This window comes from Lemur catta, chromosome 1 (assembly GCF_020740605.2).
Source record: "Lemur catta isolate mLemCat1 chromosome 1, mLemCat1.pri, whole genome shotgun sequence".
NCBI lineage: Eukaryota > Metazoa > Chordata > Mammalia > Primates > Lemuridae > Lemur > Lemur catta.
Window position 1 is genome coordinate 44,383,740 of NC_059128.1, and position 21,691 is coordinate 44,405,430.

At 41.7% G+C, this 21,691-nt stretch overlaps 1 protein-coding gene across 10 annotated transcripts in view; it reads left to right on the forward strand.

Moving 5' to 3' along the window:
• Window positions 1-21,691, forward strand: part of NIN (ninein) — a 96,707-nt gene that overhangs the window by 13,808 nt on the left and 61,208 nt on the right. For 5 of the 10 annotated variants that reach the window (XM_045567467.1, XM_045567430.1, XM_045567454.1 and 2 more), the window contains 3 exons: window positions 6,897-6,978; window positions 16,688-16,777; window positions 18,313-18,482. In XM_045567467.1, coding sequence (XP_045423423.1) covers window positions 6,897-6,978; window positions 16,688-16,777; window positions 18,313-18,482 — 342 coding nt within the window. The remainder of the gene's footprint in view (window positions 1-6,896; window positions 6,979-16,687; window positions 16,778-18,312; window positions 18,483-21,691) is intronic. The other 5 variants (XM_045567472.1, XM_045567443.1, XM_045567463.1 and 2 more) reach the window with 1 other exon arrangement.

Sequence of the window (21,691 nt, forward strand, 5' to 3'; positions counted from 1 at the left end):
GACAACTCATTTGAGACAGTGCCAGGATGGGATCCCAGACTTCCCATTCCCTGCATTTGAATGCATATCTTCACAGTTTCCTCAAACTCCAAATATGCAAAACTGAATCTCATTCTCCATCCCCCTCCAAACACCACCACCGCCGCCATTACTGTGTCAAAATTGTATAAGAGCAATCTTTGAAGTCAGACCTGGATTCAAGTACTGTCTCTTGCCACTTCTTAGCCATATGGGCATGTTATCTTAAGTACTTTGAGCCTCAGTTTCTTCATCTGCTTAATGGGAAAAGTGATATCCTCCTTATAAGATTGTGATAAGTGTTGACTGAGATTGTGTATGTCAAAGACTTATGGAGCCAGGGACACAGTGAACCCATTTTATCTGGCTGTATGCTCTCCTCTACCCGCTACATACCCAGAACAGGTTTTGATAAATAATGACTTCCTAGTAATGATTTTCTAAGGAAGGTTGTTAGACTGGAGAATGGGTTTACTAGAAGCCCTCTTGTGTGGTGGTGGTTTGAATCCATTTTCATCTGTAGGGAGGGCTTCTTGGATCAGTCTTGGAGTACAACCTCAAATGGTGGTTTTAGGTTTTAAAACCTGCTTGTTAAAATTGCTTTTCCTCTTCCTACATTCTCTACAGTAAACGACTACTAAGCTACAATAAGCCGAATACTTTATTTAGAAGAAAACATTTCATGCATATGTCTTTCTTCATGAAAATATGTTTCTTTGTTAGTCTGTCATTTCTCTTTGCATAATGCTATAAACGTTATTTTCCTGTACATTGACCTTCTGATGAATCCATATTTCTATACCCATTTCAACTAACATGGAATGTGTTGAATGTTCTTTAAGCGTTAAGCTCACCTTGTTAAGTGCTGGGTTGAGTTTTCCCATCTTGGGTCTGTTTGAGGTACTGCCTGTGTACATGTGGAAACTGTACATTTGATCTCTACGATTGCAGGAGATGATTTTATGCAATGCTAGGTTCCTTATTCTACTTCCTGTTGCAGTTTTTTTGTGGTTTGAAATCGATTTTGTTTTTTGTGTGGTGCTTAAACTCTTCAGAAAGTCAAATTGTATCTCTAAAAAAGAATTCATATGAAATGTGGAGAGGAAAAGTGATGAGATAAATTTCTACTAAATGGTGGTGACACATGACAAAAAACATCAAACTTGACTAGTCATCCTATTAATTTAGTTTAAATGTCATGTGTGCTTTTAGTCAGTCATGTAATTTTCCCATTGCTGAAAACTGCCCTTTGAGGCATATAAGATATAGGAATGCTTGTAAAATGAAAGACAGCAATTATTATTCAAATGAGGTACCAACCAGGGTATGCACAACTTGGAAGCTTGTTACCTTGTGAGATTTAATTATATTGTATATTTGTGAAGATTTATAAATTTTAACATAATACAATACATAAAATTTATAAATTTTAACATAATACAAGCTCCCTTGGAGGAGAAAAATGGTATTTAAGAATTCCAGTTACTGAGCACAGTGGGTCCACTGATGCTCAATTCTTCACAATAGAGGATGTTTGTCAACATTTTGGTTCTGAGTTGTGCCCTAAGGGGCTTTTCCACCACATCAATATTCATGAGCATTGATGGAAAATAGCAGTCACCTGCCTCCATTAGAGAACCATCTCTTTGAAAGATGTGGCATTTACTGCTATTTAAATCCAAGGGCCCAGCGTCCTTGTGCCCTTGCATGAAGGAAAATAAAGACCAAAGTGGGACTTAAAGCTGCTCCAATGGTTTTGATCACCACTCAACTGCTGAGTGGTGTCTGGATTTTTGGATTTTTTTGTTAGGGAAAGAGGGGGTCAACTAGATAGACATTATTGGATTACGAAGAACCTTGGAGTTAATAATCATGTTTAGTCTTTTAAAGAGCCCTTTTTAGTCTGACATGAGGCTGGTTTACTATATCATAAGTCCATTTTGGAAACCTTTAACCTATCCCTGTGAACATCTTAGAGAAGTCAAGAGTCACAAAACTGTTCCTATTTTCCTCCCCACTGGCCAAGTAGGATTTGCTAATTCATCCGAAGCCCCTACCAGTTTGTTTCTGTCTCTCTCAAGGCACTTACCAGGTTCTACCTTGTAGTTACTGATAAACTTTCCTGTCTTTCCCCTTTCCACCCTCCCACTTTCTAGAATCTGGAATGTAGCTGATAAAGTCTTTGAGGGGAGAGGTTATGTATCTTCTTGATTTTGTATCCCCTGGTACTGCCTTGTGCCTCACACCTGGTGGCTTTATGAGGCTTTGACTTGCAGCAGCAGGGGTTTCCCTGGGAGGTCAGACCAAGAGTGAAGCAGGTCTGGGCCCCGAAGGGCTGCCGGGCTCTGATGCGTCCAGTCCAAGGCCTGGCTCTCTGAGTGATCCCATCACTTCCAAGACATGTGGCCTTGGGCGAGGCATATGCCTTCTCTGGCCTCTCTCCCCTCAGGTTTGAGGTGGGGCCTCTGCCTTGATCATCTCACATGCACGTTGTGAGATTTACATGACAAAATGTCCAGGAAAGAATGAACCTGCAATAATGCCCCCATTCATGTGGCATTATCCAGGACCCACATTGATAAAGTTTTCTAATAACTGGATATTTTACCCCATTTAGTGGCAGACCCCAAAAAAGAAAAAAAAGTTGACTACTGGGGATTAAAAACATTTTTTAAAGTTTTATCCTGTGAAAGACTATATTAAACATAATTAAATTGTCCTTGATCATTTACAATCTTTTTGATCCATCAGTTTTTCTTCTTTGTAATGATAGCAATGCCCTCAGGGTTCATTTAGCAGCATATGGATCTGTACCCCAACATTAAATAGCCCTAGCCTATTAGGTTTTTGAGTGTGTGTGTCATCTTTTTTTAATAATTCACATAGTTTTTTAAGTGGGGTTATTAAAATAGCTTTTTAAAGTATAAAAATATTCTACTTTATTTTTGTTTGAAGGAGGGTGGTTAATGTCTTTTCTCAATCTCATAGGTTGATAGTTATTCCTTGTACTTACCTTGGTGTGCCCCTATCTTTTATTTGCTGTTTCTAATCTGTAATGAGTTGTGAAGCAAGATCATGAAGTTTATGATAAATGAGGTAGAGTAAGAATATATAGATCCTAGGCTGAGCATGGTGGCTCACGACCACCATTAGAGAACCATCTGGCACTTTGAGAGGCCAAAACAGGAGGATTGCTGAGCCCAGGAGTTCAAGACCAGCCTGGGCAATATAGTGAGATCACATCTCTACAAAAAAATTTTTTAAAAAATCAGCTGAGTATGGAGGCATGCACTTGTAGTCCTAGCTACTCAGGGGAGGCTGAGGCATGGGAGGATTGCTTGAGCCCAGGCAGGAGTGTAAGGGAGCTAGGATCAGGCCACTGCACTCTGGCCTGGACAACAGAGCAAGACCCTGTCTCTCTTTTTTTTTTTTTTTTTTTTTTTGAGACAGAGTCTCACTTTGTTACCCGGGCTAGAGTGAGTGCCGTGGCATCAGCCTAGCTCACAGCAACCTCAGACTCCTGGGCTTAAGCGATCCTACTGCCTCAGCCTCCCGAGTAGCTGGGACTCCAGGCATGAGCCACCATGCCCGGCTAATTTTTTTTTTTGTATATATATTTTTAGTTGGCCAGATAATTTCTTTCTATTTTTAGTAGAGACGGGGTCTCACTCTTGCTCAGGCTGGTCTCGAACTCCTGACCTCGAGCGATCCACCCGCCTCGGCCTCCCAGAGCTAGGATTACAGGCGTGAGCCACCGCGCCCGGCCAAGACCCTGTCTCTTTAAAACAAAAAAAGAATATATATGTGTATATATATATGTATATTTTGAGTTGGTTGTGTGGCATTTTCTATGAGAAGAGCCCATGGTTTTTATGATACCTGCCTCAGCTTTTGACCCCATTTGTTTGTTTCCTGATTGTCTGCTGGACTCTAGATAGTTGAGGCTGTGATATTAACAACCTCCATATAAATGAGGTTTATACTGTCACAACAGTGTGTGTGTGTTATACCATGTTCAAGGGATCCTGAGGCCTCATATAAAGCCTCAGAAGTTGACAAGAATTAATACCAGGTAATAGGTGTCTTTATGTTTAACCTGTGACTGTAGCAACGGGAGACAGGTTTCATTCATGTCCCTCCATTAATATACTAAGAGAGAAGAGAAACCCAGAGTTGTGGTCCCTAAACACAGCAAACTGGATCGGTTTCTCTGATGTTGTGCAATGCCACAGGTCCTGGGGGAGCAGGCAGCCCCCGGGACCACCTCCTGCTACCCACCACCACTCCCACTGGGCTATCCCAGTCACTCCATAGCCAGTTGCTTTGCTTGAAAATATGGCCTTGTTTCTCTGAAAAAGTGGTAGAAACAGTCACCCCTGCTAGTATACCTGTTAATGGTACTAACTACCACTTGCTGGATACCTGATAAGTCCCAGGACATTCTAGACACTTTAGATCCTCATTCTGTCTCCCTAACACAGAGAGAGGTGGTATCATAAATAACCTAAGATGCACATAATGCTCTTAGCACAGTACCTGACTTTCTGTGATATTTCAGGAGAGTCTGAGCTTTGTGGCAGCAGGGATTTTCATCACTTTCACTAACTGCTGTATCACCAGGGCCTAGTACACTGCCTGGCACATATATTGAGCAGCTGCTCAGTAAATATTTGTTGAGTGAATAATAAATATCAGTTGTTATAGATATCCCCATTTTTTATAGATGAGCAAACGAAAACTTGGAGAAGATTAGTAATATAGCCAGTTCACAGCAAGAAGTGAGGGGCATTGCCCTCTCCTGCCTGTCCTGAGAAGAAGGAATTAGGGATTAGTAGATGCCTGTCGTGTGGCCCTGAGTGGCAGAGCTCTTGGGTTTGTGATGTTGTGAACTGGCTGGTTGGGAAGATGGCCTTGCCCTGTGGAGCCCACCTCTGACTTGGGAACAATAGCAGGACCTGGCGGCTCCTCCCTCCCCTAGGCTTTGCTGTGATTTGTCAGCTGTGAAAGCTAATTAGCACGGCTTACATTTCTACAGTCTTTTAACCCTTTCATTGATTGTACATCCTGGCTCTTTAGCAAATGCCTGGCCTGCCTCCTCCCTGACAGAATTGTACTCGGGCTCTTTAGATTATGTTGATTTTTAAAGTCTGTATGATCTAACTTGAAATTTGCTAGGAGGGTAAATCCTAAGTGTTCTCTGCAGCAAATTAAATAAAAAAAGTTGTAACTATGTGAGATAATGGATATATTAATTAGCTTGATTGTGATTATTTCATTTTCTAAATGTGTATCAAATCATCAAATGTATGCCTTAAATATATACAACTAAACATTTTAAGAAATAAAGTCCATACAATTTAAAAGAAATATGATTGAAAGTAATTTCAATTACTCAAAACTAATGTGATAGTGAAATTACACATACTTTGGGAGAGAGTCAATTGCAAGCAAATAACAATTTTATGAAAGTAAATCTCAGTGGATTCCTCTCTTTTGATTTTCACAGAGAAGACATTATGCAATTTTTTCTCCATTGTTTCAAAACATTGTTTCAATAATGAGGTTTGGGCCAGACGAGGTGGCTCACGCCTGTAATCCTAGCACTCTGGGAGGCTGAGGCGGGTGGATCGTTTGAGCTCAGGAGTTCAAGACCAGCCTGAGGAAGAGCAAGACCCCGTCTCTACTAAAAATAGAAATAAATTATATGGACAACTAAAAATATATACAGAAAAAATTAGCCGGGCATGGTGGCGCATGCCTGTAGTCCCAGCTACTTGGGAGGCTGAGGCAGGAGGATCGCTTGAGCCCAGGAGTTTGAGGTTGCTGTGAGCTAGGCTGACGCCACGGCATTCTAGCCTGGGCAACAAAGTGAGACTCTGTCTCAAAAAAAATAAAATAAAATAAAATAATGATGTTTGCTGCTTTTCCAAATTAAATTTGGAAGTGATTTTTATCTGTCGCCTGTATTTAAACCTTTAGGCAGTATTTTGTAATGACATCAAAAAAGACCCACAGAAGCACAAATTACAAATTTACCAAAATTAAATTTACATATGGGGTTCTGTGTAAATAGGTGCCACATTTTCAAACTAGAATTATGGTGAGAAGAAATATCATTTCTCCCTCCAACTCCATGGTGAGATCACATAAATTTAAGTTATAGAAGAATATACTAGGCCATAAAGAAAACTGTCGTACTCTTTTAACCGAAGTATAATAATAGCCCAGATCTATTCACTTAAATAAAACTCAGGTTCTTTCCCACTTCCATCAAGATAATTCTATTTGTAAGAATTCAGGCAAATGCTTCTCAAGGTTCTTTTTATTCTTTGTGTTTGCTGTTGATTTTTGCTTGTTTATAGAATCATGGGGGCCTTGGGAAATAAATATTATATATCTGCCCTAGGCAAGACTGTATTCAAGTCATCCTCAAAAGATAGCTTACTCCCTTCTAGAATATCTTAAGAGATGAAAGCATCTGTGGGTCACTGGTACAATGGATCATTTACTAGGGAAGTTTTTCCTTACATCTAACCTAATGTCTTTCTCTTCTGGTCTTGCTCAGAGAAATAAAAGGAGATAAGAGTTTAAAACATAATTTTCTCTGAGTTTGTAAAGAGGGTTTTGCTATATGGCTTTTCCCCTTGGGAGTTGAATAAATATCGATGCTGATATTAGTGTTTATGACATTTTATGTCAAAAATGATCAGCCATTTTCCCTTCTGTGTTTAAAGAAATGAAAAAAAGGAACAAAATGGGTTATGACTCACACTGTCAGGCTGTCAGGGTGGGAACAAACAGTTCTGATACCTTGTAGATAGATTTGCATTCTTAGGGCTGTGGAAATGATTTTAAATTTATTTCTAATTGCTTTTTAGGTGCACTTTGATCAATTTAAAGAAGCATTAATACTTATCTTGTCTAGAACTCTATCAAACGAAGAACACTTTCAAGAACCAGGTAAGGGCACTAACTTTTCTTCTCTGCATTGCCCATTGAAAGTTGTCCAGGGAGGAATTTGGGGACCTTGAAACATGTCTGTGAAGGATTTGGGACATCTGCCTTTCACAGACCGAGCAGTTATTTTCAGTGACTTCTCTTCAATATTATCATAAAAGCCTTGCAGCTGTTGAACACTAAAATGAGACTTCTCTACTACAGCAGCTTAGTGTGGAAAAAAATAATTGGATTATTCCTGGGCAATATGTCAGATGGCTTGGCAATAACTCATTCTTGGAATGAGCAGAGTGAAGCTGAATGGTAACTGCCTTCATCCTTATTTCCTGTGTACATGGAAGGATATGATTTGGGGGAAATTTCTCCTAAAAGTAGAACAGAGGCCATTCTAGAGATAATTTTGCTTAGTCCTAGTGAATGGATAACCTCTACTATAGACATTGTCACATTATATTATACTTGTTTATCTGTCTCCTCCCCTCAAGTGATAGTTCCTTGAGGACATGTTTTTTTTTTTTTCCTTTTTTGTATTTCCAATGCCTAGAAGAATGCTTAGCATATAGTAAGTATTCAATGAATATTATGAAATAAAAGACTTAATATCATATTAACACTTCATTGGCTTTTTAAAAAGTACCATAGATTATAAGATACATTGTTATTTTATGCATCTCTAAAAGCAAAAATTGTTTCCAATTATAATGTAAAATGCTATTGATTATAAAATACATTCTAATTTCAGCGTGTTCAAATCTGTTATGGGGGCGTGTGTGTCTTAGAATCAATGAAATATGGTAAATGTTTAAGGAGACGTCTAAATAGTGTGGAAATCTGTGTTACAGTACAGTCTGGCTTTATTAAGGCAAGGGCTTTCAGGGGCTGGGTAGGAGTTGACTATAAAGGGGAATGAAGGAATTTTGGGGATGATGAAACTTATATCTTGATTGTGCTGGCAGTTACCTGACTGTGAGTTTTTCCAACCCATAGAATTTGGCACTAATGGAGTGAAATTTACTCTATATAAATTATACCTCAATAAACCCGACTTTAAAAAAGAATATCAAAAACATAGTCCAGTTTTGAGACTGAGACGGAATCATTAACATTTTGTGGCTATGGGAAGTCATTCAATGTGACCTATTTAGATGAGGCACAGATGGGACCTCATTTCTTACCCTTGCTGGGTGATCCAGTTCTTCATCCTACCTCCTGAAATGCTCCAGATTTGTGTTGTGTGTGTGAATACTGCCTTCAGCAGTGTTTTGGATTCTGGATTGTGTCTCCCCCTTTCTGCCAATGGTGACACCCCTAGGCAGGTTATTCTCAATTCTGAAGCTTGCCAGAGCTCTCTAGAAGCCTCTGGAAGGGAGGTTATTGCATTCTTGAGATTTTCCAGACAAACAATAAAATTTCTATAGGTTATCACTGCTGGAATATGGACTTTAGTTACTTATGAGGTCTTACAGTTAATTGGTATTTTTGCTTTTTTAAGGCTATCTGTCATCTTGATAACAATGGTGGGAGTTCTAGGGACCCTGAATAGAGCAATGGTGTTATCACTGCTGGGGTAGATTTTAGTTAATATGAGCATAGGTAATATAAGCATAAATTCAATGCTCTTCTGTGTACTGATACCAATAATGTGCTTTTATGAGGATTTGGAATGGGCAGTCCTGCATCTAATCCATGTCATCCTTCTGCTGCCATTTCTTCAAAACCTGGACTGTCTAAAATTGTCAAAACAAATTTACAGATTTATGGTGACTGCAAAGTTGACGGGTGCCCCCTAGAGTAGTATGGTGTCGTGCCCTAAGCAATAGGATAAGCTAGACAATAGCTGGTTGAGCTTGGGCATAGCCAGGAAGTGAAGTTTATAAGTCTAGCTCCAGATGGTGATTTCATAGTTATGTGTGTGCCTCACTGCTGTGCAAGCAGAGATCATAATTTGTACAGGTCTTCCAGGACAACACACAGAAGGGATTTTTTATAGTTTTGCTTTGTGTTCCATCCTTTGGGTAGGCTGCAGCAAATCTTTTTTACGGAACTGCCCCAAATCACCGTAATGCAGCAGCAAAGTATTTATTGATAGCATTTCATCAAGCGTTTATATGACTTCCCTAACATTTGTCCTGGCAGGGTTGAGCCTGTGCCTTAAGAATGTTTTAACTAACATGAGGCATGAGTCAGCCCTTCCACCCACATTCCCTTTGTTCCTGGGCATCTCTGCTTTTTCTGTCTTTTGCCCGTCTCTCCCTGGTCCCTCCAGTTGTTTGTGGGGATCATGCAATTCTTTCCACTCAAACATTCTTCCACCCACTCTAAAATGTGACTCTACCCCCACAGGCTGGCTGGGTTTGGGTAGAGAAAAAGAGAGCAGGGGCAGGATTCCAATGTGGTATGTCAGGAGGCCACCCGAGTTCATCTCTCCCTCTGCCTCTATGACAGTAGCTGTCCCTTAAATCTCAGACCACAGCATTTTAGGGCTGGAGAGAACACTGCCATTTTACTGAGGAGCAAACTGAGGCCCCGAGAGGGCTGTAGCTTAACTGAAGTCTTACAGACCATGGCAGAGGAGGGTGCTAAGAGAAGGATGCACCATGGGATGTGATTCAAGGAGGCTTCAGTTAAAGGATTTAGCCTTCACATGGATAAGCCAAAGGGTCTGACAAGTGGCCGGAAGCAGCAAGGAGGCATGAATAAAAGCAAGTTTCACCTGGTCGTTGGTGACAGGGGTGCCTGTGTCCTCAGCATTATTTCACTGCTCAGTACTTAGTTCGTCTTTTATCATAAGGGGCCAGATTTGTGGTATTTTTGTCTTGCCTTTTCAAATCAGTAGACCTGGTAGACTTTGAGAAAAAAAGGTTACTTTTAACTATGCCAGGAGACTGAAAAAAATAGGTGCACCATAGTGCACAGCCTTAGAAACTGCAAGGGTCATGAATTGATATTTTATCACACTGAAGATTGCTGTAAGTTAAAATAGCAGATACTGTATCAGACTGTAATCTACAAAAGTCAGCTTGATACAATGGGAAGACCCTTGAGCTAGAGGCTGGGAAATACTGGCTCTGCCCCTCTAATCGGGTGACCATATACATCACAACCTCTGTAGTCTTTAGTCACTTGTATGTAAAAGTGGTTGCACCGGAAAATACTTAAAATTCCTTTCAGTTTCAAGATTCAATTGTATTATCTCCTGATATCTAAATGACATTGTCTATGTCTACAAAAAAAGCTAGCTTTGTGTTTCTGTAAGATTTTACTTAATATAAATTGACACTATAAAGTTCTTCCTAAAGACAAATGCCTAGTATATTTCATGCTTTTATATTCTTCTAATAAAAGGCAGTTGTGTATAAATTAAACAGAAACAAAGCTCTGATGGGATTTGAGAGCAGATGAAATTAAGTCCTTATTTCCATCATCTTGAGCTCTGCCATTTATAACTTCTCTAGGCACAGTTTATTTTTAGATTGGGGGGTATGGACTAGATTATATTCAGCATCTTGTTAACTCTGATATTTATGATTCTAAGATGTGGAATTTTCCCCCTAAAAAGCAATAATATTAATAATAATAAGAACAACAACACAATAAAAAATACTGAAATTCAGATAAGTGCAGAAAAATGGATTTGGGAGTAGGGAGTCTTTTGTAAATTCCAAACTGATTAACATTGCCAGTGGCATAACTCTGTCACATCTACGTGTACAATTTAATTTTTAAATTATTTTTCTGGAATAAGAGAGGGGCAACAACTTGATTATTATCTATTTATTCAATTTGCCACAGCTTTGAATTATAAGATTTTTGTAATGGAAATGCTGGCATGGGCTCTACGCTGCATGGCATCAACATGCCAGCTGGATCGGCTCTCCAGAGATCTCGTCCTCGTTTGATGCATCTTGCATTAGATTTCTGTCCTATAGTAGATGTTAGCATAATGCAGAAAGCCCCTTCTTTCCCTGATGTAATTCATTGAAAATGTCATTCCTTTGTTTATCGGTGGGGAAAAACTCAGGTTTGCAAAAGCTACTCATTAGAAAAATAGGATCAGGCATTGTTTGAGTATGGATGATTGGTTTTTTTGTAACAGACCTTCCTAATTCCAGGAACTGCCTTAATTGTAATTATTTTCCTCATATTTTGACGAAACCATAAATATAATTAACAGATATCTTTTCATTTACTCAGCAAATGTGCACTGGAACAGGTCCTATGGCCCAGCATTGGGCTAGATCGTGATTTGCAGTGATTGAAGATTTGTGTTTGCAACTATTTTCAGAGGCCTTGGACCAGGTGCTGAAGTCTGACTGAGGTCCCTGTTTTTAGGCAGTATCACACACAGGTGGCCCAAGAGGCTTATTTTGTTGTCTGTCCTCTCTTTGCTTATGTCAGAACTTAGTCTCTATTCTCTTGGTGTCAATGGGATGCTAACAGTGAGGATCAGAAGTTTTCTTCAAAGCAAAACAAACCACTACCACCATCATTAGCACCGATAACAACAACAACAAAGAGGGTGTTAGGAGTGTGTTTATGAGGTCATGAGAAATTGGAAACACACCTACCAGTGGTCATGTAAAATGATGGAACCTTTCTGGAATTATGTAAGATAATAAGCACCAAGAACTATAATAATGTGCTTACCAATCCCACTCTCAGATTTTATGCCATGTGAATAATTATGGATATACACAAAGATGTGTATATAGGGTAGTCTTTTGAAATAGTGAAATACATATATATGTATACACACACACACACACACACACAAATTGAGCATCCCTAATCCAAAAATTCAAAGTCCAAAATGCTCCAAAATCTGAAACTTTTTTGGCACCAACGTGATGCACAAAGCAAAAATTCTGGATTTTCGGATTTGGGATGCTCAACTGGTATAGCTCAAATATTCCAAAATCAAAAACAGAATCCAAAATCTGAAACACTTCTGCTCCTGAGCATTTCAGATAAGGGATATTCAACCTATCTAAACAAGCAAAATAATTTGACAGTGTATTATTAGTGGACAAATTATGCTGTAACTGTGTAATCAAAGACTACACAGCTATTAAACTGTGCTGTAGAAGAATACTTATTGTTATAATTTTACTAAGGGTAGAAGAGCAATCTTTTAAAAACTATATGTACATGTGCAAGAAATACTGATGTTATTTAGAATTAGAGAATTGGCATGTCCCTCACATCAGCCCATTGACGCAGGGAAAGGAGACTAACGAGAAAATTGGGGCAAGAACAAGATTGGGATCAGGACAGCTCCGGTTTCAGAGATGACGAACTGGGTAACGTCATTACACATTTGCCACAAATCTTACCTGTTCCAACAGTGAACTGGAGGAGATCTGCTGTGGGACTGAGGCTGCTGGACTCTTCCTGACTTTGCTCCAAGAGGTGCCCAGTGCTGGGTACCTGCTCTTGGCCAGAGGGCTTTGGGCTGCAGGAGCTCCTGGGACAGGAGCTGCTAGGTGGGGACAGTGGCCTTGCTCCATGAATCTCCTGTTGTTTTCCTTCCCTCCAGATGAGGAAACTAAGTGTTCATGAGGTTAAGTATTCCGAACCTGGGTATGAACTGAGGATCCAGGTCTGGATCCATTTGATTCCAAAGCCTGGACTCTGTCCATGAAGCCCTGCTGCCCGGGAAAGTGTTACTGTCTAGATGAGTAGATAATTCTAACATGTCAAGTGCTCTTAGAAAAATACGATCATAGTTATCATTAAGTTGGGAGCTATAGACAGTATGAGTTGCACTAAATGCGTAGGAGAAAGGGTTCTGTGGAAGTTGTGCGAATAAAAGATCTGATATTCTGTGTTCCCCAAGTGCCATTTTAAAAAAAGAAATAAGAAAGTTGTGCCAAGAAGTTACTTGGAAGACATGAGTTAACTGTGAATCTCTTCCTTCTTCCCCAAAATGGCTCAGGATGCAGAGCCGCCTCACGGGGGTCAGCTGGTTGACCATCCTATGAAAAGGCTGGGGAAGCAACCGTATGATTATTATCAACTCAAACTCTTTCCTGTTGATTGATCTTCAACTGCATTAGGGCTTAGAGAGACCATCTAGTCAGCCCGGTCAGCCCTGGGGTTGCCAGGCCACACTCACCCACCATCTTTGGCACCTTTGCTGGGTGCTGACCTTCCCCTAGAAGCCTTGCTCCCAGCCCGGGCTACTCAAAGCCACCGCATTACCTTTGTGTCCAGAAGCCCCGGCGTACCTGCAAGAGGCATCATTCAGACAGGTGAGAATATGGAGATCACCCCTAAAATTCTGTCACTGCATCCAGGGAGCACCTGAAAGACCTAACTGAAATCTGCATTTTGCATTGAGATTCCAGGAGAGGGGAGGAGTTGGGGAGCAAGGTGCTAATGCCCCCCACCCAGTCAAGCTGCTGCCTTGGAAAGGGCTTTGCACACAGAAGCATGTGTTGATGATGCTGGGGGTGTCTGGGAAGCAAAAGGAACGGCAAATAATGTCAGAAGGCTTTTGCTGATGTCTTTTTTATGTTGTTCATTCTCTCTTGACCTCTCTTCTCCCCTCCCTTCCTTGGGATATCCTCCTCCCCACTCCTTTCTTTGCTCCACCACCCTGACTTGCCTCTACTACTCCCCTCCTCCTGCCCCCTTCCCCCCTCCTCCCTCCCCATTTCACTCTTCCCCTGGCTCTTCACCCCTCCCCCATCTGTTTCTCTTGCTCCCCTTCCCCTCCCTCCATAGGCTGCTAGGTCTCTACCATCTCCTGCCCCCTCCCGCTTCTCTCCCTCTCTTGGTCTCTGTCTGTCTCCATCAGCCTCTGTCTGTATCTCTAGGTCTCTCTCTCTTGATCTTGGCCTCCCCTTTTATTCTTTCTCCTCCCTTTTCTTTCCTTTGGAATCAGGTGTGGGTTTGCACTTTGATTGCATGATCCCTGTGTAATGGTGCATTCAGAATAGTTGAGGAGGTGGATGTGCAGTGGGGCCGGGTGGTGCTCATTTGCTGCCTGACTGCCTTTTCCCAAGAAAGCTTCTTGGGGGAGGGGCTTGTCTTGAGGTTTGCACATGCTTCATTTCTGGCCACTTTTTATTTTCAAATGGATTTCAGCAATCCTGTGAGCTTGGCAGAAATGTGCTATGAAAGCCCTCCTGCTGGCCTTACCGCCTGTGCTGAGGTTCTCTGGATAGGGCGGTGTCTCTGGGAATGATTTCTCAGGCTCACTAAATGGGTCAGGAAGAGAAGTAGAAAGCAAAGTTCTATATTAGCAATTCCGGAATGAGAATATCAGCACCACAAGGGCAGGCCTTTCTTCCTCATCTTTGAAATAGCCTCAGGTCATTTTGGGGAACAGGGGAGTTTGATTAAAAAGATTATATAATATCCATCTTATCCCTCAACATGTACAGCATAATGCTGTGCACCTGGCAGGTGTTCAGGAAATGCAGGTTAAATGAATCTGCTTAACACTGGAGGGCATCTTTGAAAATCTCTTTTAACTTCCCATGTATGTGCTGTGAGTGCTACTTCATTCCAGGTTCTAAGCTTGTGCTTTTGCAAAGAAAGCATTTGATTGAATAAATAGTACTTAGGCTTTTAAGTAACTATTTCTGCTTCCCTTACATCTTTATTGCTTTGCCTTTGGCTGTCCCTGCAGTGTTTTAGGAGAGCTGAGAGTTCCAATCTGCATCACATAGGTGGTGGCTGTGTCAGTTTTAGGAGAGAGTGAAAAGTACACCCTGTATTCCTTAGTGTGGAGCTGAGGAAGATGTGTTTCGCCCTCCACACTGCTGCCGAGAAGGGAATTGGGAAAGGAGTGAGGTGGGCAGGTTTTGTTTGTTTGTCCCGCCTGACATTATATTTTAATTTTCTTTTTATTATATGTGCAAGACCTCTGGCCAAAACTCAAGACGTGTGCATGGTGGTTCATCCAGATTTGGAAGGTGAACATTATCACGGCTGTGGAGTTTCTCTTCTTGGGAAAGATGAGATGTGGAGTAGAAAATGTGGTGTCTGAGCATGCAGGCTTTGTTAAATTCTCAGGCCAGAAGGGATAGTATTTTCCTCATCTTTTCATGAGACTTTTCCCCACCTGCTCTGCAGAGACTGTCACTCACTTCCACGTTCCTCCAGCAGTCGTTAGGGGATTGGAGCATGCTTTCTCTGTTGCCCCCTGCTCATAACCAAGCATTTGTTTTATAAAACCTAGACCGTCTAAACAAGGGCAGGTAGGAATGCCTCAAAGCCACCTTCCTCTGAGTGGTGTATCTCATAATAGGCTCTCTGGGGCTGGGGTGCTCCAGACCCCGGGCTGGTCTGCTTTCCTCCAAAGCCCATTTCTGTTTTTATGTAGTGATGCCAATAGGAGAAATAGCAAATGGGAAAGACGGGAAAATGACTCAGATGCTTGACTATCCAGGCAGAATTGTAAATACACTTTCAAGGAACTCAATGACTGAAGGCACAGCCGACCTTTATACTTGTCTCACTGCCATTTCCCATCCCTCCTAGGAGCCGTTACTTACACCTGTGTTAAAGGAAGCTATGTGACATCAGCAATTTCATTTCTTAGTTAGCCAAATAACCCCTTATTATCTAACATAGATAAAATTGTTCCAGAAGGAAACCCTGAAAATATATAAGTTCCATCTGGATGCGCTTGTAAAGGAAATAAACTTTGCCCCAGGCCTGCAGTTTTGCATTTCTTCCCCTGGGCCTGGGTAAGAAAGGGGCAAGGCCTTCTTTAACTTGAGTGTGTGAGTGTCCTGAAACCCCCGCTGTTTGGTGGACTGCTGCTGAGTTCTAGAGCCCTGGCGGAGGAGGTTGGTAAGAAGAATCCGAGTTCTCACGCGTGACACAGCGGTGGCTGCCGACCAGGAATGTTCTCTGTGGATGTTCTTCCTCTTCCCATCTCTCTTCCCCTCTTATTATGTAAGAGCAATGAGCCGGATGCTCTAAGTAGGAGGGGAATGTATGAATGTGTGTGTGTAATTCTAAGAGATAACTATTTTTAAATGGTGTGATTAGTCTAATTCTTTCTTGGTCACATGGATGGTTTAGAAAATTCAGTGATGAGGAAACCTTAATAACCCATTTTTCCTTTGTGTGTGCTGGTATCTTCTTTCTGAAAAGATGATACAGTTTAATAGAGTTATGTAGAAATTGACTTGGTCACGTATGTGTATTCTGTGAAAGATATTAAGTTAAAGTTTGCTTATTATTAAGTTAAAGTTTGGCTATTATAATGAGATAAATTTTTTTTAAAGTTCCTGGCAAAGCATAAATAAGTAAATAAATAAACCAGCAGGGTCCCTGTTGGCTCACAGTCTGTTACCTCTCACTGCTTAGAGAAAGAGCCCTTTTGGATCCACCGCTGCTTCCTGTGCCACATGGGATGTGGGATAGTTAGTCGTAAATAGCTAGGGAATCGTTTCATCCACAGGTAGGTGTGGGATTAGATCACAGTGGGTTTTTTTAAGACGTTTGCTTTCTCCCGCTACTTCTCTGAAGACGTGGGGCTGCAGTAGCTCCTTTGCTACTTCCATCCCCAGCACTCGACTCTGTTCCCACAATGGGAAAATCCCCACGCTCCGTTTTCTGAGGTTACAAATTTTTCATTTAATTTTTTCTAAACCCCCATCATCACTAAATGGTATATCCTGTTGTCTGCTACTGACGTTTAAGGATATGTAATAAATTAAGGATGGTTCTGCATTGCCTCTTATCTGACTAGCATCTGTGGGTGTCAGCTGCCAACAAGTAGCTCGGGTGTCTGGGCCGCTCCTGAATACTCACAAGCTGACACACTCTCTTCTGATAAAAGGTACCTTCAAATATGCATGCGATTTTCAATACAGATTTTGTATGCTTAAAGACTTTCCGCAAGAGAATCGCTCGACCTAATAAAATGACTTGGCTGGGACTTTTAAAAAGCTGGATGTAAATATTGCTAGAAATTATATAGCGAGCATAAATACTTCACTCTGAGCTTCGCCGAGCATTTTCAGAATGCTTCTGGGCCACATTTGTGAATATAGTTGAAATCTGAGCTTGCAGAGGAAAGGCATGGGGTGGGGGAGGTGGTGAGTTGAACAGGGTCACCAGTCCTCCCAGGGACACTGGAAAGTAGTGGCTAGCCCCTAACATGGCTCCAATGGTGATAAGGGAAGGGTTCTGCTCTTTTAGTTCTTATCTAATCAGCCATCCTCATTTTGATGATATGTGGACACATCTCATTTAAACATCTACATGTCTGAGTTCAGACATATCATGCTAAGACTTATGTTCAATCAAAACACATATTTTCTCCAGAGAGACAATATGTCTGTATGGACAATAAGACAACAGAAATCAAACCATTGCCAGTCTTTCGTATTTTAATAGAATATTTTATTCTAATACTGTGTAAGGTGCTAAAAAAAAAAACTATGTCTGAGATGACATTTGAATAGAGTGAAGTATTTATTTTATTGCTTTAAAGCTATCCATTGTAGAAAAAGATTAGTTTGTAATGGTGGTGGTGGTGGTGGTGGTGGTGAAGGTGGTGAATGTTGAACCTGAGACCTGTTATGTCAAAATGCTGAAGTCCCTCTTTAAGGTCAAGAGATGACTCTTTCCTCATGCACATTCCTTTTTATTTTGTATAACACTGATGCTCATGAAGAGAAAAAACATAATACACCATTTTTCTTACTGTGGTTTTACATTTGCGATTTTATTCCACAGCTTTTAATTTTATAATGAGGTCTTGATGCCAGGTTTCCTATAAGTGACTAGCTGTCATTGATTAGAATCTACTGTGTCAGTTTCTTTGTTCTGTCATCCTGCTTGTCTGAGAGATCAGAAAGTGGAACGGTTAACAAAGGAGTCATTGAGGTAAGGGAAGGTGTTTCAGACTAATTGGTGTGGATGCTAACTTTTCGGTGCTGATACAGTGTCCATTTTCTTACCATATTCCAAGACTTCCTCCAAGGTATCTCTTTGTTAGTAGGGTCTCCCCACTCTCTCTTGTCCTCCAACCCCTGCAAAACACCAGCTTAATAGACAGAAGAACAGATATGACCTCTGACCTTTTCCTGATCTTAATTCTGAACTGCTAACTTAAATCCCTTGCTGCCATCGTTGGATCTCTCCCATCAGAGGCAGATGTATTCTCAGGGTGCTGTAAGTCATTCAGAATTAGAAGTCGTGCTCCCTATGTGACCTGATGGTTCATACACACCCACGGCCACCACAGCTGGCAGACAGTGGTGGTTTATTTGGGGGCTGGTATAAGAGCCCGTGTCTGACGGCTGTGCGTGTCAGCCTGGGGCTGAGATTCTCATGTAATGTGGCCTCACCTCTTGTCTCCTTGCCCAGACTGCTCACTAGAAGCTCAGCCCAAATATGTTAGAGGTGGGAAGCGTTATGGACGGAGGTCCTTGCCCGAGTTTCAAGAGTCGGTGGAGGAGTTTGCAGAGGTGACGGTGATTGAGCCACTGGATGAAGAAGCGCGGCCTTCGCACATCCCAGCCAGTGAGCGCAACGAGGTAAGAAGCTGGACAGGCACAGTCACCTGGATCCCGAGTGTGAGTGCTAACGTCAGGAGAACTGACGGGAGTTCATGGCGTGATGTGGGCTTTTCTCCATTGCCAGCTCCCTGCTGATCTTATTACTGGCCTTTTGGACATATGTGGCTTTCACCTCTGGTTCAGCTTTTGTAGAGCTGACTTTTCTGTGCATGCTTCAGTTGTACACATTTAGAATTCAAGTATTTTTATATTATCTGGGGTCTGCTACCTGTAGCTCTTCTTGGGAATATCTCTCTCCTCCATGGCACGGTAATGTTTAGTTATTTACAGAGCTAACCAACCCCACCTCTCCCCGCCGTCCCAAACTATAAAACAGCATCCGTGATAGGTAGGAAATGAAAGCGATGTGTCGAGGCATTTTGAGAGCCTGCATCTTATCTTTTGTGGTAAAGCAGCTGAAACACTCAAGACACCGAGCAGGGGCGCCTGCACAGTGCTGAGCAGCTGCCACGGCTCTTCTTACTGGTTCTGTTGCACCCGGGCATGTCTCGCTCTCCAGCGTTTCGGGAGATTCGCCTGCCTCCCTCATCTCCCTTCTTTTCATTGTGCACATTGCCGTAATCTACCAATAAAGGGGGAGCATTAACATTTTCTTTATTCTTTCTTTACGGCTCATTTACCAGCATCCCATTTATAGAACATGATTAAAAATGCCATGCTGAGCAAGCTCTAAATATTTCTTGCAAATCCCAGCTCAGACTGGGACTGCAGATATTTCAGATACTAATATAAACGGGAAAGGAGACAAAGCATTTCAACTTTCTGAAAGTGATCTGTAGATTATAGGTTGATTTGGATGTGTGTATATGTGCACGTATGTGTTCATTGCTGTCTAACATCTATGTTCAGCTTACTATAATCTACCGAAAGCTTACTCCCAATAATATCCTCTGCAGTCAGTCATCTAGCATCCTCAACTTTCCAGAATACCCACAAACTCAAAGGTAACTGGAAAGAGCCCAGGTGTGGAGCAGAAATGCATCTGGCAATAAGTAGTGAAATTTACAAGAACATACGACTAGTCTGTTAATCAGAGGTCTGCATCATTTCTTTAAAAGGAGTGATACTTGTCCTCACACCATAAGTGAAGGAGCAGTAGCACAAATGTTATTGAGAAGAGAAAGAGGAAAAGCTAGAAGAGAGAAAACCCACAAAGGTAGCATAAGAGTATGTGGGTTAAGAAGTGATGGCCGAAAACAGAAAAAGCCATGAAAAGGGAAAAGGAAAACACTTCCTAGAACATCACAGTACCAGGAGGCTGGTCAGTCTGGGCCAGAGGCTACTTCCCATCTTAGGTACAGTTTCAGCAGTCCCTTCCCTTTCTTGGGTCCCTTTGAGAATTTAGATAGGGATCTTTCCCCAATAAAACACATATACTCACAAGCACAAAAATTTTACATGTACAATTTCAGAAAGGCAATTAATTTGCATAATTCAGTTAGTACAGTGTTCATAATATTTATCTTGCTGGTCAGTAAGGGTATCATTTTATTACATAAAGCCTGTTTTATAACCCTGAGTAGTATGGAATGTATTTTACTTCTCTGTGAAAAAAAATGGTTAAAGTATCTCAACACTTTAGGGGGTAAGTTTTTGTTATTTGGAAAACACTTTAATGTCTGATATCTCATTTCTCCAACTATTTTCAGTCCCAAAGGTATTATTATTTGGTGCTAACAAATTAAATGATTACTTATTTTTTGATATGATAGTTTCTAGTCCCCACCTGGAAATACCCAGAAAGTTCTTAGGCAGGGCTGACTTGTGACAGACAACATATTTTCTTATGTCCTTCGTATATCTTAATCTGCTGTTGTCCAGTAAAGTTTCCTGTTTAAAAAGTGAGACTTTGGTTTCATGTATAAAAAAAGATAAGAACTGAGGCCTGGGCCCAGCGAAAATCTTACAGCCTGTGTCTCAGTGAAAGAATATATTGGGAGAATCATTTCCCCCGTGATGTGCTACCACTTCCTTAGCTCCTCCAGAAACCCCTTAGATGTGACCTCTTGATGCTGTATGTGGAAGCCTTAGTGTGCACCACCCCCCGTCAGCACAACTGCAGATGGAGGCTCGGAGAGGGTCGTGTCTCTGGACTTCCGTCCTCAGCAAGGACTCCTGACGCAACTTTGGTATTGTTGTACTTACACCAGAACAACGCCTACAGGAGCACCAGGTGACACCTTTTCACCCTGCTTTTTTTTTACTTGCCAAAAGTGGACTGAAACCAAAGCCCATCCAACTGCTTTTTTGCCTAAAAATGAAGTGTTTTGTAAGCTGCATTGAGTCTGTCAGTTTTCAGATAATTTCTATCTTTTTAAAAAAATTAATAGCTTCACATGTGATGTTTTTAATGTTCCCGATGATCCTTAAAAGGGCAAAGCCCAGCTTTGTGCAGCAGCCGTGGCTGAGGATCGTACTCGCTGCCTTCACTGGTGCGTGTACCGTGGCCCTGTGGTGTGGTTTGGTCGGCCTGCCAGTCTCGCTACGTACTGTGGTGTCAAGATGGCATCCCATTTCCTGGCCAGTTTCCGTATCCACCTCAGCGACTGAGGGCCACTCTGTTGGCCAACGGGCAGCGTGGGCTTGCTCCAGAGCCCCCTGTCCCTTCTGCAAAGCTGTCTACGTCTCCCAGGAGACCCACGTGATCTCCCCTCTTCTAGGGTGGCCTCCAGCTGGGGAGCGGAGGGGTGAAAACATTTCTCAATGACCTGTGGGATTTATTTACTCTTATAAGGAGTTCTGAATCTGTAAGGAGTTCTTTATTGGATCGTTGGCTTCTTTTTTCTCCCTTTTGGTTGCCTGGGGCTCTTTAGTCTCCTTTCGCTAGGGGTGGTAAGAATTTATCGTTGGGTTCATACTTCATCTCGATGCCACCAGGCCATATCGAAGGAGGGTGTGGGGCTGGGCCTCCCCTGATGTGAATATTTCGTAAGGAGTAGTCGGGTGGGAAGCTGGAGACTGGCCTTAGTTCCGATTCTGCATTTCCTTTGACTCCTGAATCGTGGCTTCAAGGAAGGTGAAATTCTTGGCTTGCCTTTGGCCTGCAGTTTCTCCTGCTCTCAGACATGCCTGATTTTTCCTAAAGTGACTTTAGAATTTTTTAATGAAGACAATAAAAGGGCCTGAACCTGTCATAAGTTAAACAAAGGGAAAGTCTGTTCCTACCC